This window comes from Pezoporus wallicus, unplaced genomic scaffold, assembly GCF_028554395.1.
Source record: "Pezoporus wallicus isolate ANWC-B61680 ecotype Strahan unplaced genomic scaffold, APGP_CSIRO_Pwel_v1 contig_227, whole genome shotgun sequence".
Taxonomy (NCBI): Eukaryota; Metazoa; Chordata; class Aves; order Psittaciformes; family Psittacidae; genus Pezoporus; species Pezoporus wallicus.
In genome coordinates, this window is record NW_026635704.1 from 9,414,185 (window position 1) to 9,430,866 (window position 16,682).

General features: G+C 39.0%; 1 protein-coding gene across 1 annotated transcript in view; it reads left to right on the plus strand.

Moving 5' to 3' along the window:
* LAMA3 (laminin subunit alpha 3) overlaps window positions 1-16,682 on the plus strand; it is a 106,905-nt gene that overhangs the window by 71,365 nt on the left and 18,858 nt on the right. Inside the window, exons 40-54 of the mRNA XM_057397627.1 lie at window positions 1,140-1,249; window positions 3,090-3,170; window positions 4,525-4,631; window positions 7,259-7,309; window positions 7,686-7,837; window positions 8,376-8,486; window positions 8,586-8,697; window positions 9,270-9,437; window positions 10,574-10,770; window positions 12,136-12,252; window positions 12,700-12,854; window positions 14,228-14,369; window positions 14,879-14,978; window positions 15,357-15,473; window positions 15,558-15,737. Coding sequence (XP_057253610.1) covers window positions 1,140-1,249; window positions 3,090-3,170; window positions 4,525-4,631; window positions 7,259-7,309; window positions 7,686-7,837; window positions 8,376-8,486; window positions 8,586-8,697; window positions 9,270-9,437; window positions 10,574-10,770; window positions 12,136-12,252; window positions 12,700-12,854; window positions 14,228-14,369; window positions 14,879-14,978; window positions 15,357-15,473; window positions 15,558-15,737 — 1,900 coding nt within the window. The remainder of the gene's footprint in view (window positions 1-1,139; window positions 1,250-3,089; window positions 3,171-4,524; window positions 4,632-7,258; window positions 7,310-7,685; window positions 7,838-8,375; window positions 8,487-8,585; window positions 8,698-9,269; window positions 9,438-10,573; window positions 10,771-12,135; window positions 12,253-12,699; window positions 12,855-14,227; window positions 14,370-14,878; window positions 14,979-15,356; window positions 15,474-15,557; window positions 15,738-16,682) is intronic.

Genomic DNA, 16,682 nt, shown 5'->3' on the forward strand with positions numbered 1-16,682 from the left:
TGATGAGCAAGAGGCTGAGGGAAGCACTGTTGATGTGGTTGAGGGAATGTGAGCGTGAAGTAATGCGGAGGAGAATGGAGTATAAGAAGAGATGGAAGAAATAGAGCTGTTTCTCATGTGTAGGGAAAAATGCCCCTCTGCTGCAAGTCATGGTACTAGGGTCTTACCATAGCCCTAAGCCGTCAAGGTCCCTGAAATGGAAGTATAATTTGCTTAGTGACTGCTTCTAGGCAATTTCCCACCTTCTCTTTCCACCTTCTACTTTATTGGTACACCCTCAGCTCTGTGGGACATTGGATCAGTCTGCTGAAAAAACAGCTGTAGAACTTGGGAGTGTGAATGTCTCTTGAGTGTGGATAACGCAGAATTTTTATGGTTGCCCGAAAATGTTTTTGAACTTCTTTTAAATTAGCATCACTTTAGGTAATGCAAAAGCAACTTGCTTATTCTCTCCCTGTAATGCATAAATGTGTATGACAATTCGACAGCACCAGGAATGTTTGTAAAATAAGATATAATTCCCAACAATTTTATCATGGAAAAAGTGGTTCAGTTGCATCAGTTTCAATTGTTTTCCCAGCCTTTATTTTTCATTCTTTATTCCAGTTACTCCAGGGAGATACAAATAACAGACACTAGAGAAAGCTCATGAAATTAACCTCTGATCTTAATCTACTAAAAGAAATACTTTTTATATTAATTTCATGGGATTGTTTTAAGGATGTACTTGGGCTCAATTAACTGCATGCTTTTAAATGATATCTGCCTTCTAATTAAGATGCAAAATTTAAAGTTCCATTTAAACATAGTGGTTTTTAACTGAAATATCAAGACAGAGACAGCGCATTAATGAAACGTTCCTTAACAAACTATGCATCTGATTGAATTTCTTTTAAAATATGTTTAATGCTGCTTATTTATCTATTGCTTTTCCACAATAGTGAGTGAATTGTGATTTCTACAATTAGAGAATGACTGGAACCAATCTATTCTTGCTGGGAAGGCAGTTTGGCAATAAATGCTTGATTATGTGGAAGGGAAAGATCATATCCTCTGAATAGATAAGCTATATATTTTTTAATAATAGTAAAGCCATATTGAGTGATAAAGCACTATTAACTGTCTGGCTTGTTTTGAAGAACTGTCAATATAATACTGCTGGGGAGAAATGTGAGCGCTGCAAAGATGGTTATTTTGGCGATGCCACTCAAGGTTCCTGCCGGGTGTGTCCTTGCCCCTATACAAACAGGTACAGTAGAACGTCATAAGAAATCATGCAGGGGAGGGAAAAAAAGAAAAACAAACAAACAAATAACAACCCAAGCCCCAAATGCTGCTACCACATGAAGATAATGACCCTTTTCTGTACTTTCATATTGTCCAACGTAGTGGGGCATCAGACCCGTTTGAGGCACATCAGACCAGCAGTAACTTGGTGGTCTGTCTCATGGAATTATCTTTTTTAACAAGGTAAGTATTCCGATTCTGTTCCTGAGCCATAAAGACATGCTGCTCATCACCTGGGGGAGCCCCAGGCAGTTACAATGGCTTATGTACAAAACCATTAGTAATTCATTCATAGTGAAAAATATAGGATGCTTACTGGGCATATCCAGAACCTTTCTTGTTTGCTGAAATGCAAGGTGTAAGTTATCTTTAGTCTCAGGTTTAACACCATTACTCTGGCTAGGAGATAAATGACAATAATGAAATGAGCCTTTTATATGAATTCGGAAAATTTAGTAAGATGCAAAAATAATATAAAAACATTAAAGCTCTTAGGCACATATCTAATTCCTGAAAGAGTATGGTTGCTCTTCAGGTGGAAGCTCCATTTGAAGTGCAAATGTAATGAGCTAAAAAAGTCTCCTTGGACCTAATAAGGTTGCCAGGCATTTAAAATTGGGCAATAAATTGCTAACTCTTACTGAAATGTGAACTGTGTTAAATAAAAACATATATTTAAAAAAAAACCAAACCAACAAAGTAACGTATAAATTGCTAAAGGCATCACATAATATTTGCCAGGTGCATTAGCAAACACCAAGTAGCCTTAAGAGATTTACACTACCAGACAATAGACAGGTTCTTCATTTATCAGAGAACTCGAATAGATCTGATTTTGACAGCATTGGCCTCTTCTGCAGGTGCTTGCCTGAGGCTGACTGAACAGTTTTAGTCATCTTTTCTTTTAAGAGTGCTGAAATACCTACAGAGACAGTAAACCTGTGCAGTTTCGTAGTTGCGCGTTAGGGTGGTAAATACCATTCCTGACACAGGAAATGCACCCCACCTGCCATTACTGGGGTTAACAATTTTCCACCTAGTTAAATTAGATATAATTATTTGTGCAGACCTCTGTCTTTGATACACAGACTCGCTTTATCCAACTTTCCTAGATTAAAAAACGGAAACAGCAAACATGGCCATCCCTGCTTCACCTCCTGCCTCTCTTTCCCAAACAGTGGCCATAAAACTAATTTTTCTCCCAGAGGAATTTAAAGCTAGATAAGTCTGCTGGAAAGAGCAGACAAAAATATTCATTGTGTTAGTCAGATATATGCTAGAGCTCCCCAGAATGATGCACAGCTATATTTTGCCTTGGTTAAAAAAAACAACCAAAACAAAACCCCAAGCAATATGAGCTACGTAAGATACCCTCTAATGTTTCCATCTATGAAAAATAAATTTAAAAAAAGAAGTTATCCAAACAGGAGGAAATGTTGTCTCGTACAGGCTATTGATTCTTGCCCTAGTAAGATAAAATAGCTACCCAGACTTGTTTTATTTTACAACATCACTATTAAGGTTTCCTTTAGGCATTCCTTTGGGCAGTGAGCTATTATGTTCAGTCTAGAGGGTCAGGAAACAATTATTATTTTTAGTCTAAGGAAAGAATTTCAATGAAAAATACGAAACATCAAAGAATTAATCACAACAGTCTATCTAGAGGCAATTAAATTAGCTGAGAAATAATTCAGTGATACAAAAACTTTTTAATCTGAAGATCATTTAACTGAATTTAGCCTCTAGAGAGTAAAGTCTATTTGATGACTTGCTCACAATAATATTCTTGCTTCTTCTCAAAGATTTGCAACTGGCTGTGTGGCAAACGGTGAAGAAATCCAGTGTCTGTGCAAAGAAGGCTATACTGGAGTTCGTTGTGAACGGTAAGTAACTTTTTTCTCAAGACCAAGGTTTCTGAGAAACACCATAAAAGCAGGTATGTTTGCATTGGGTAATATATAGACGTACACATGCATAGGATGCACATACTTAAGGATTATCTGTTTATATGAACAGCTGCTGTAGTGTAGTGCTATAGTGTAATTCTAGATGTAAAGCCAACTTTCCCCAAAGAAACATACAACATTCCAACAGCAACCAGATAACATTCAATGTCATACCTTGAAAGTGTTCTAACCCAGATTGGATGGGGCTTTGAGCAATCTGCTCTAGTGGAAGGTGTCTCTGCCCAAGTCAGAAGAGTTGGAACTAGATGATCTTTAAGGTCCTTTCCAACCCATGATTCTATGATTCTATGACACCCTTCATCCCAACTGATTCTGATGTGCTCCACATGTGGAGTGTACAAACACAATGCTGGAACTATTTTGCTGGAATATTGCATCAGTTTGACAAAACACAAGTGACACAGCATGGCAGTCTCAGGCAGGCAAATGAAGCAATATCACTGAACTTCAAATCCAGGGGAATTTAATTGTAATAGAGTAGTGTTGTCTGGTTTGGAAATTTGAGGCCAATAACATCATGATGTCTCTCCTGAAGATAGTACCTCCAGTAGCACATTGTCTTATGCTTCAAGACTGTTACCTTTGATATCTAAGCTTCAGGTTATAGACAAGTCTTCTTTTCTGGATCTAGCTTCATGATGTAGCTCAGCTGCTCATCATGGCCCTTTGATCCCACATTGCCACCCCATCAATCTTACAACAGAGTGACTTTTAAGATTATGATCTAGCCATCTGAGCAGTATATTTTACCTATAAAATATTTTCTCACAGTCAGACAGGCTGCTTTGCTAGCAGGTGGCAGAGGAGGTATCACCCATCACAAGGGTGATAATGTCATTCAGTGCCATTGCTGTTTGAAATCTCAACATGTGCTTGCAGGATGATCCTCCTTAGTATGTGTTTTCTGGTGGGATCACAGACCACAATGGTGTGATTTTCTGGGTCAAATTCTGTGTGTGTGTATGTATGTATATGTGTGCATTGTGGTTTTTTTTCAGACTAAGCGCATTATTCCTATATGAGCATTGTGGGTGTTCTTCTATTTATAGAAAAAAAAATCTGCTGTACTTGGAAAGATATTTTTAGCATAGTGCAGGGGATACTGTAAAGCAAAAATAAACCCTTTTTGTCTAAGACATGAAATCAAAAGTTCTTGAAAGTTTCTTCAGGAGAATAACTGGGGGGGGGGGGGAGGGGGTGTCAAGGGAAAGTATATTTCACAAAAGTAGCTCAACTACTTACTAAAAATTACTTGTATCTCTTTATGTAGCTGTGCTCCAGGATATTTTGGAAATCCACAGAAATATGGAGGATACTGTCAGAAATGTAATTGTAATAATAATGGACAGCTGGCTAACTGTGACCACCTGACTGGAGGTACGTGAGAGCTTGTGAAAATGGAATTGAGTGCTGTTTTCTCTCTGGGAAGCAAAGAAGGAAGGTACTTATCCGAGTTGTACTGAAGGAAAGATCTAGGCTTGTAAGAATGTAGATCAATTTTAACAAAATTCAAGATTTTCTAAAACATAACATTGCGGCTTGTTCTGAGTCATTGAATTCAGCTTTGTAAGCTATATTATTGTCTATTTCCCTTAATTAATATTACCAATTTTATCTTGTTTTTCTGTTTCATGGATATGTTTTTAAGTGCATTGTGGTTTTTCTGCTGACATGGTTAAGTCATATCTTGCCGGTCTGCATTATGGATTTAGGAAACTGAGCAGTCTCAACATGCCTTTTTAAAATGTATTTGAGACAGATTAGTGACATCTTCAGAGTCTGCATCAGTCTCTGCCTTCTTAGATATCCAAGTTAACTGTGTTTACAGTGGAAGTTAGGACCTGACTTAGGAGGGTGTTTTATAAATTCTGCTATACACCGTGCTACAGTCTAAGACATCCATGTTTTTCCCAGAATCAGTCACACATGTACTCCCCTACTAGTAAGCTCTTATAAGATTATTATGCCACTGGCATATGTTTGCTTTATCTGTTACAATTCTAAAGGGGCTGATCCTACATTCTTCAGACTGTCTTCACCTCAATTCATCTCAGTTCCTTGGGATACACATTTCTATTCGGAAGCACATAAGTCACTGCTCCTGAAAAGGACCTTATTATCCCATATTTCCATTCCCCAATAAAATTACAATTTTCTTTCCCTGTAGACAGCTTTTCCTCCTCAGATGTCAGTGAAATGTCAAACTAATAACTCCTACTATTTCCATGCTCTTAATTTCTCTGCACTGCTGTTCATACTGTATTCAAGTAACTGCAACGATTACCTTACCTTTCCTTGGTCACAGAAATTAGAAAACCAGCAAGTATATGTGAACTGCTGTTGGTAGCTGGTGCAATTTTTCAATAGCTAGTTCTCATTTCATATTTCATCATTGACGTAATGCATCTTTATTGTATTTATAGCTGTGTGGAACAGATCCAAGCAGTGTTTGATCTTTTCTCATTCCTTTCTTCTTGAAGCATGAGTTAGCCACGACTAACTAATCTGCAGGGCAAAATTCAACAAGTCTGTTTTCAGTTTGTCTCCAATACATTCTGATTAGCCCTCTCTTTCTCTGCATGAGGAATAAAACCCTCTGTGATCATCAGCACTGCATGTTCTAGCAGGTTTCTTGTGCATGATGTTCGGCACTTGGCCAGTCTTTCTCATTTCACTGTTTCTTGGCTGATGTGGTTTGTGCAGAAGCTGTAGTAATAGTTTTCTTTAATTGGTACTTCACTGTGACAGCTGAAATGTGTCTGGTGTTAGCTGAATTGCACAACAGCCAAACTGGACAGGTATTTGGATTTCAGAACAATTTCCTTCATTCTCTTACAAATACATTCTTTGTGACTTGTCTCCTTTTGGCGGCAGCGCTCACTTCCAATCCCATTTAGCTTCCTGATGACTTAATGTGCAAGTGCCGAAGGAAATGGCACAGCTATGCAGCTGGTTCCATGCTGTTTCTTGCTGCTGCTAAAGTTCTGGTCTGATTTTATCACTGTAAGCTCTCACAGTCTCAAGCTGTTGTTGACTCTTGACAGCAGCAGCCTATACCCTGAGTGCATCCTTTTCTGTCAAAGATATGCACATTTCATTTTCAAAAGGAGATGAGAGTTTGGCAGTAGGACTAAGCCTGTAAAAGGGACTTGGGCATCAAGTTGGGGAAGATTCCTGTCCTATATGATGGCATTTTTAGGAGCCACTTTCCATCCTGACTCCAAGAAACTGGGATCCCAGGATATCACAATCCCACATGCACCTAGAGAGTCTTAAGTTTCTTATAACGAAGCTTGTAAAGCAAATAAACTAACTGAATCAGCACACTGGACAGGCAGCCACTTGTGCTAGCTTCTTGGAAAGTCTGATGGCAATGTTTGTTACATACCACTTGTATCTCTGGTCCAAGCTCCATGCCTTGGGTTACATACAGGGCCTCCTTCCACGCATAACTGTGTATTTCTCTCAAGCTTGATTAATCCCTTAATCTCACAAACTGTGACAGGTAGTCCATAAATATTTCTCAGTTCCCTGTGGGTAAGGCATCCTTTGAGGAATCAGAATATGTGGTGTGAACATGGATGTTAAAGCGAAGGGATTTATTTGAACCTATGTCCTGGGTAAAATGCCTTAATGATTGTAATATAGTCTTGGCTCCAGTCCTGGTGGTGTTATTCTAGGCAAATTCTAGCAGTACATTCCTCCCACTTGATGTGAGAGAGCCTCTTGCTGCTACCTAAGTAGTGTATATTGGTTGGGGTTACAGTCAGTTTTCTTTGAGGGATGAAAAAGGTGTTGATCTCAGCAAGGCATAGGTGGGAGCTGAATGTTTCATCATGCTCACGCCTTCTGGAAATTTCAGCTTGTTCACAGTGGGTGTGGATTTATGAAAGGGCAGCACTGTGTTTTGCATGGCTGCCAACCATGAAAAGTGAGGGCAAAGATGCAATAGTAATATTTCTATAAGAAAACTTTGATTACTAATGAGACTCTTGTGATTTCAGAATGTTTCAATAATGAACCAAAAGATGTGGATCCCAATGAAGATTGTGACCGTAAGTAATAAAGTAGAACTGGACTTGGATTGCCTTCTGCTGGCTTTGGGTACATATCAATGACTCCTTAAGGGGGACACAGTTTAAAAAGGACTGGAGGTGTCCTTAATGAATCTTTTGAAAACAAATATTCAATGAAACACTTGAAATAAAATATAAAAGAGGTGGTCAATTAGCCAGATGTAAATGGGGCCTCCTACTTATTTCTGCCTCTGATCACTCTCCTTAATACTCTGGGCTTTGTTGCATTTGCTGTTCAGGCAGTACTAGATGACAAGCATCAAAGTGTTTCCATTGCATCTCATTTATTAATATAAGTAGTGAAATATTCTCTGCACCAAATACTAATAACAAGTATTGCTTTCATTTGCTCCAGCTTGCGATACCTGTGTAATGACACTGCTGAAGGATTTGAGCACAATAGGTGATGAGCTTCAGCTGATTAAGTCTCAGCTGCAAAATGTCCATGCAAGTAGCCACACACTGGAGCAGATGAGACGTTTGGAAACACGCATCAAGGACTTAAAGGTAGGTACACATGTACAGAAAAGCAGATTTCAGATTAAGCTGATAAGAGCCGAACCTAGAAACTTCGTCTTTTTGTCACCTTGCAAGGAAACATACGTTAACACTTGATTCCAAATACCAGATGCTGACAGCACTGGGCTTCACCTGTTAGAGGACAGTTGTTGTTTCCATGTCATTCCCTGAAAGATAATCAGTATCTCTGCTTTTTCTGAGGCCTGCTCACCTTGAAAGCTGTATCTCCAAGATTTCCCTATGGCTCTGTCCTTTTCCAGCACTTATACCTCTGCATTACCAAAAATCCTTAACATTCCAATTGCCAATACCAAAATTCATCCTAAAAAGAATTTCTTTGGTTGGAATAGCAGTTGCTATACTCACAGATAAGAAAGCCCGGGGTTTGGGCAGCAACTGGTCAGCCTTCATGTCAGTAATGCTGCTTTTATTTACCTTGGATAAAGATCTAACCCAGTGACTTTTTGCTTTTGTGTCTCCTGTGTATGAGTAATTCAATGGATTTTTTTTTTTTCTTTCTTTTCAGGGCTTATTGAACAACTACCGTTCTGTTGTACACAATCAGGGTTCAAAGGTAGATGAATTGGAGACAGAATTCTTTAACCTAAATCATGATGTAAATGCTCTGCAGGAAAAGGTGACTTACCAAATCAATTTAAAAATACACATTTCTTTACTACATATTAGCATGCTGTATCCAGATATTTTTAATCTACTAATGTTTTGCCCTTGCTAGGCTGAAGCGAACTACAAAGCAGCTGAGATATTATTTAATAATTTTGGCCAAACTCATCAGAAAGGAAAGGATTTGGTTTCACAAATACAAATAGTTGTCAATAATATACAAGGTAAAACCAATTTTTAATTCCATAACATATTTTTTTTAATGAAATCTTTTCAAGTTTACTTACAATATTCTTAATTAAGCATAGATGTTTTCTTTGAAAACAGCTTCATAAAGCAGAACTGAAACATGGCTGTGAAATTTGCTCTTCCTCTTAGAAATATATAATGTTAGTTTAGGAGCCTACCTTCTCTGTGTAGTGAATAGGGACAGAGACGATTTAGCATAGACACATTTAGAGCTATAAATGACTATCCTGACTTTAGTCTGACTTTAATCAGGACACTCACAATCTCTGACTTTAGCCAGGACTCTCACAGGCTCTTTAAAGTTAGGACCTTAAAATTGTTGCTGTGAAGTTGGTGAGTTAGGACAAATTTCAATCCCAATGCCATTTTACTAGCTCCCATTGTGTAACATGGCATACTTTTCAGTAGTAACTAATACAGTTAATGCAAAATGGATCTGCTTCATTAAGGAATTATAGAATACGCATGTCTTTTTCACAGAAGTTTGTCATTTTTGTATTTTGCATAGTCTTAAGTGCATTCCCTCTTTGACAATATTTTTTTTCAGTGCTCTTGGAACAAGTAGCTGGTACAAATGCAGAAGGTAACAACCTACCCTTGGGAGATGCTGCCAAAGAACTGGCCGAAGCTCAACGCATGATAATGGAGATGCGAAACCGCAACTTTGGCCAACTTCAAGCAGAGGCAGAGAAGGAGCGAACAGCAGCTCAGCTGTGTAAGGGCTTGTTCTCTTAACTTCTTACTCTCTAGAAAGATCTATCTGAAATCTGAAGCATTACTGATTGTTTGGGAGGTAGTGCAGGGAAGTGCATTTTGCAGTGTATCCCTGGGATCAGTAGCAATCGTCAGTCAACAGGAAAGTGGTAATAGTGGAGGCATTTTTAGTTTGTTATGGAAGAAACTGAGTTGAGCTGGGGAAGAGACCCAGTAGATCCTTCTTTCATAACTAGGTTTATCTCAGTAAAATTAAGACATAGCTTATCATAATATACTTATGGAGTGCTTCTGTGTATTATAATATATAGACTACGGTACCTGCAGCTATTTTAGAGGAACTACAGGTGTAATTTAACAACAGATTTTCAGAATCTGCTCGAGTGGTCCAAGGGCCAGATCATACAAAGATAAGGAAGCTCAGAAGTTCTGGCTGCACTTGTTGTACGCTCTTCTATGTTCTCTGCATGTATTTAACTGGGACATTCAGAAACCTGATTCCAGACATTAGAGACAGCAAGTACATCAAAGTCACAGGCTTATCTCATAAGCAGGGGCATAGTTGAGGAATGTGAAAGACCTTACAAGTGGTAGTCATTTCCCCTAACTTTGGAGTTTGATACCTACCTCAGAGAAACTCTTCTGTACCCTGTCTTGTCGGCAGTGAAATAGGCACTCTTAAGAGCGTGATTCATTTGACCTCTTTTATGTTTCTAACTTCTTTGAGATTGAACATACCCTTATCTCTCCAGTGGTTACAAAGGAAGCTTTGGTGACTGGCATGGATGTAGCTATCTACATTGTAGATGAAATTGTTGATGAAATTGTTAGTTGCATATAAATAAATTTAAAAAAAAAAGTCAGTTTTTTCAGATTTTCATCCTTAATTTAGAAATTGCCAAATAAATGCAATTATTTCTGCTCTGTGTCTGCAACAGCAAACTAGCGAACATGTTTGACCCAGTGAGATGCTGAATAGCATCTCTGCTACAGTAACACTGAAATTAGCACTGCGAAGAGTGCTTAGTATTTCACACAACCACAACTTTCTAATCCTAAATCTCAAGCCTTTTTGGAGGAAGTTTGTTTTGGTTCACTCTCTGAACAAAACTTTTCTTTCTGGTCCTGATACTGCAGTACTGGCACGTATTAAGAATGAACTACAAAAGTACCACCAAGAAAATCATGGGCTTATTAAAATTGTGAGGGAATCATTGAATGAATATGAATCAAAAATCACTGACCTTCGTGAAGCTCTGAATGAGGCAACGGGACAAATCAAGCAGGCTGAAAACTTAAACAGAGATAATGGAGTTCTGCTGGAAGACATTAAGGTAATGTCAGGGATTGGGAGAAGAAAGTTAAACCTCAGGAGATAAGAAGTGCTTTTAACCTTACAAAGCCAAGTAGCACTAGTTCTTTAGACTTCCTTCAAGGTCTTTTTCCATCTTTTGGTGTATGTATCGACAGCTGTAAATATAGTCTTCTTCCACTTGTGGTCTCTTTATGTGACTGGGACAGTGTAACCAAGACTACCTGTGATGCCTGGGAGAGTCTCTGCCTAGCTCTTCTCTTCAGCTGCCACTAGCCTTTTTTTTTTTTTCTATTCTGGATCAAATTCCTGATGTATTTTTTTTATAGGAAGTCACTTAAAGTATTTGGCCTTACCAGTCATGAAAGATAGGACCAATAATGTGTTCAATACTGTTAAATTATTTGGGATTAGTATTCTACAGAACTTTTTCTGAGGTCTCACCAGAAATGTGACAAGAAACAGCTGCACTCCTGAGAGTGCTTGATTTTTAGAGCTGGTGAAGTAGTACAAGAAAAAAGGATAGGCTGCAGGACTCATTCTCCTAAACTAAATGTGGTTTTGCTAGAATATGTCACTGGTTTAGCACACGCGTGACCATCCAGTTTGCTAACACTGCTTGAACAAAAGAATTTCAACAGTCCCTTTTGACATTTAATTGTACCTCCATGTGCATTGACTGTACAATACAATTGGCAAATAAGTATGCACAGTTGTGTTCAATGATGGATGCATCTGTACAAGTGCATCTGTTACTGATACACTTACCTGGCAGAGATTGAACACGTTGCAATGAAAGAAACCCAGCCAAGGAAAGGTAACACATCCTTACCTGCAACACCACTTGTCTGTCTGGGTTTGTGGTATGCCATTGCATAGAGCTACACCGTGGATTGTCACAGGGCTGCTCAAGAACAAAGATCTTCATTCCTCTCACAGCTTTCAAGAGGATAAGGTGGGAAGGTTTCTCACCCCTTTCTGGTAAGATCCCCAGATGAAGGGTTACTGCAATCATTTTATTTCTGACTTTGAGAGAATGGAAAAGATTAGGATAGTCACCAGGGAGCTGGTTTTGAAGTTTCCAGGTTTAAGAGGTCAGACACTTAGATGGCCTGTCCTGACAGTTCATCTCAGCTGACCCTTAGTACTTTTACTTTGATTGCTCATAACTGAACTATTGTAGCCTGGTGCCCAGTGCTATTCTATGCTCCTGCAGACTCCTGAGTTTTCTCACACTTCTAATCAGTAGGATATCATTAGTCTTTAAACAGTATAGGCACCTGATTAACAGAGCGGTAGTACCTTTGGTAAATCCTACTGCAAACTAGATTAGGTAGATATGGTTTTCCCTGTGTCTCATTTTTAACCCAGTCACATTTTTCCTCAGAAACGGATTGAGGAGACGAAAGTACAACAGAATGGTATCTTGGATATTCTAAGCTCTGCCCGATCTTCCCTGACACAAGCTAACAGTGTACTTGGATTACTTCAAAAGAGCAAAGAGGTATAATTAACCTTCTTATGGTTAGACAGCCCCCCAGTGTCTTGCTGTCACTATAATGGGTAGCATAGTTCAGCAGCTAGAGAAGCTAGTGTAAGAGAAGCTTGTTGATGTGTCTGAGCTGCAGATATTGGAATGTGGGAGAATATCTGTGAGAAATACCATTACGCAATTGTGTTATTCTTGTATTTCTTTCTGGGCAATAGCTTTTAGACACTGTCAAACACAGGGTACTGGGCTAGAAGGGTCTGACTCAATTTTTTCCTAATGGGCCTGGAAGCATAATGTAATGACTAGCAGTTTTTTCCAGTAATCTGCAGAATAATTTATAAGGAAATGTTTTTCCCCTTGGTCTTGTCAGGTGCAAGGTATGTGCAACACTGAAGGAGACAAAAGACAAAATCAAACGTGTATAAATAAAAATAAAATTTTGTCTATATAAACCCGTAGGAATATGAAAGCCTGGCTGCTCAGCTGGATGGAGCAAGGAAGGATATGAATGAAAAGCTGACAAATAGCTCCTTATCAGCAAGCAAAGAACCTTTGGTCGTGAGGGCTGAGGAACATGCCAAATCTTTGCAAGACTTGGCAAAACAACTGGAAGAGTATGTTGCCATTTCTTTAAATGAGCAATTTTTGTACATAACATCCGTGGTTGCAGTGCTCTGTCTGTAACTTTACTTGCTTTAATGACTATTTGCAAAGTTAGAAATTTGGTTTCTTTTTCTGCTTCTTCATGAGGTACAGATGATTTCTTTCCTTTTTTCTCCACAAATCAGGTCTTTCTGTATTTTTCATGACGTTTTCCTTTTCCCTGAAGTGGGGGGTTCCCATTACACAGTTTTGTATTACTGCACTAACACTTCATTAACTTCTTACTAAAGAGAAATACTATACTCATGTATAGAGTGGGAAGATGTTTAGAATATCTTTTTTGTAGTGTTATTTCCTGTACCTGTACTCAGGGATACTTTTATTATATCAATGAATTGGGGCAAATATTTGGAAGAAATGCTATCTTGTCAGTCTTCAGACATGCCTGTTCAGCTTTAATGAGGAAAAGATTTCTTATGGTTTTCTCATCCTTCAAGGAATCTTCTAGGAAGGCAAAAAAGTTATTAACTTAATGTGAATCAAGTATTTCCCTCTCCATTACTTGCCATTATTTGTACTTTACCTTGGAATTAGGACTGAGGTTTTGGAGACCTTTTATGGTCAGCAGAACAAAATGGAAAAAGTGGTATCCCGATTTATATTATTTTCCTGTGCAAGTTGTTTGCATTTTGTCATTAATCCAAGTAGAAACTCTCAAAAAGTAAAACTCAAAGATACCTAACTCAGCTGGAAAATTCTTGCTTTAAAAAAATTAGTTTCCAGTGTGATTTTTTTCACTTAAGAAGACGCTATTCTCACAAATACAAGGCAGCTAATACAGCGCAATAGCGTAGCTCATGGGGAGTGGGTAGAAGAGATTTTGTCTGCTGTTTCTAATTCCTGAGCCGTCATATTGGTTCTTGGGGAAAACACAAGAGGTCTTGCAGTTGCTCCATCTTGTGCTCCATCTGCCACTCCTGTAGGATGCTGGAACTGCCAGAGATGATCTGGAAGCTGCAGTTCTCTAAACTGAATTGTATTTGGATGGCTGTGATCAAGGGGGTTTATTGACCTTGTGCCTTGGTGAATTCCCCCTATCATTTAAAGGCTGCTTTGGAGGCCCACAGTAGTGCTTTTCCAAATGGATGAGCTTATACTCTTTTTCTTATTCTGAAGAATGTTGAAGAATTGTATTGGTCTGCCACCAGGACTGATATTTTTTCAGAATGAAATTACAGATCTAACTGATTTGTATGCAGTGCTTCTGTATATTATTTTCTGTATTGGCATTACTTTGAAAATACCGAGTTCAGATCTATTTGGAATACTTTTTTAAGCCCAGAGTCTTTGCAGAAGACTGAATTTTTCAATCTGTTTCCCATAGAATAAAGAACAGTGCCAGGAAAGACGAGTTGGTAGGCTGCGCTGTGGAAGCTTCTACTGCCTATGACAATATTATTAATGCCATCAAAGCGGCAGAGGAAGCAGCCAAAAAAGCTGGGAATGCAGCTGACTCAGCTTTATCAGTAAGTATCCATAAGTGGCCAAATGCTGGTGAACCTGTTACAACTAGATATTGCTCTTTTTCTCTTGATTCAGCACTAAAGATGCTAAAGCATTAGTTAATGCCTTTCTGACGAGGCTGTCCATATAAATACTAATTGTTCCTTTCAGTGCAAAATAGAGATCTGCATAAGGCAAGCCCTGTAATCACTGAAGGTGATTTCAGGTATTCACTTTTACCTTGCACTAGTAATACTCACAAGCTCTTCAGCCATGGGTATAGCACTTCTTAACAGCCGTGTGCTATTAATTTCTTCCTAATACTCCAAAATCAGAAGTTTGCTAAAGACCAAAGTTGTATTATGCTTAAATTAATCCTAACAATTGTCATTAAAGGTGATGCTCTTCATGTGAAAACTCTACCCTTGCGTAGTTGCTTTTTTAAGATGGATTGGGCTATCTCTTTTACTCTTTAAATGTTAGTATATTTAGTTAAGCAATCTTACAGTACCATGCTTCTCTTTATCATTAGACTGTGAAGAGAGAAGACCTATCAGGAAAAGCTGCAAGGTTAAAAACTGAGAGCACTACACTCTTGAATCAAGCACAGGAGACTGAAAAGACATTGAAAGGTACCAAGAAAGAAGGTGACAGTAACAATATTGGCACAACATGAGAAGCTGTCACTGAACGAAAAATTTTCACAGTTCAGAAAAGCTCTGCAGCACATATTGACCCAGAAGAGGCTGGTTATAATGAGACATCTTGTTGTGGTTATTTCCAATGGTAAAGAGGCAAGAAAGTAGATTTCCTACATCTGCTTATGCTACACACCTTTGCAGTACTCCTGTCCAGCAAATCTCTTGCCTTATGTTTGTTTAGCAGTGCATTCAATACTCCATGGCAACACGAGCTATGGAAGAGTGAAGGCTGGTGCTGTGGCACCACCTATCCAACAGAAAGGTGGTATTTTGGTTTAAAATTCATGCAGGACATTCACTGTTTTTCAGCCATTGGTCCAACCCTTGAAGATATAAAGCAAAGACTTGATGTCACTGATGGAAAGAAGAGTACACTGCAAGTTGATCTTGTTACTCTTCAAAATAATCTCAATGGGATAAATAGAGGTTAGTTATTTACTGATCACTTCTGTTTGCCTCTTTCATCTATTACTATAAGAATCTGCATATGCATTTGTGTGTGCGTTTCAGATGACATCGACAGCATCATCACCGGTGCAAAGAACATGGTAAAAAGTGCTGAGGATGTCACAACCAATGTATTGGATGAACTGCTCCCAATTCAAGAAGATGTGGAAAAAATGAAGAGTACCTATGGAAGCACACAGAGCGCTGGCTTCAGTAAAGCATTGATGGAGGCAAACAATTCAGGTACTGCAGGTGCTACCTGAGACCTGCCAAGTCACTGTTAGGTGAAGATGATCAGTTTTGCAGCAGAAATTTTAGATCCAAAAGTTAAGCACCTAGCATAAGCTAGTATTCTGAGCTTTCTTTATTGTCAGCAGAAAGGGACAGGTAGAGCACAAAGTGATTAAGGCCATCCTGTGGAACATGTTAAAAGATGGCTGGTCTCTAAAGATTTGGAAGCCAGTGATTAGCAGGGTGTCCCAGATTTTAGTACTAGATCGAATCCTTTTTAACATCTTAATGATCTGGATGATGGGGCAGAGTATGCTCTCAGCAAGTTTGCTGGTGACACAAAACTGTGAGGAATGAATGATACACTAGAGGGCCATGCTGCCATCCAGACACGTTGCAGAAATAGGCTGACAGGAACCTCATGGGCTTCAACAAGGAGAAGTCCTGTGCTGGAGGAGAAAACCCCCAGTGCACCAGTATATGCTAGGGGGTGGCTAAGCTGGAGAGCAGTTTCGCAGAAAATGGCTTGTGGGTGCTGGTGGGCACCAAGTTAACATAAGCCAGCAATGTGCCCTTGCTGAAAAGACTGAAACACAGGAGGTTCCCTCTCAACATCAGGAAATACTCTTTTACTGTGAGGGTGACCTAGCGCTGGCACAGGTTGTCTAGGGAGGTTGTAGAGTCTCCATCCTTGGCGATATTCAAAAGCCATTTGGGTAAGATTTTGGGCAACTGGCCCTGCTTGAGCATAGGGGTTGGACAAGATGATCTGCAGGGGTCCCTTCCAACCTCAGCAGCTCTGTGATTCTGTGATTTTTCTACTACACTGACTAGAGAAGGGACCTAGGTAGATCTAGCTTAGGCTAGACATCTGTTGGCTGAAATTAAGTGAAATGGACTGCATAGAGCCTGTGTTGAATACAAAATAAGAGACAATCACAAACAGCATCTTTTTTT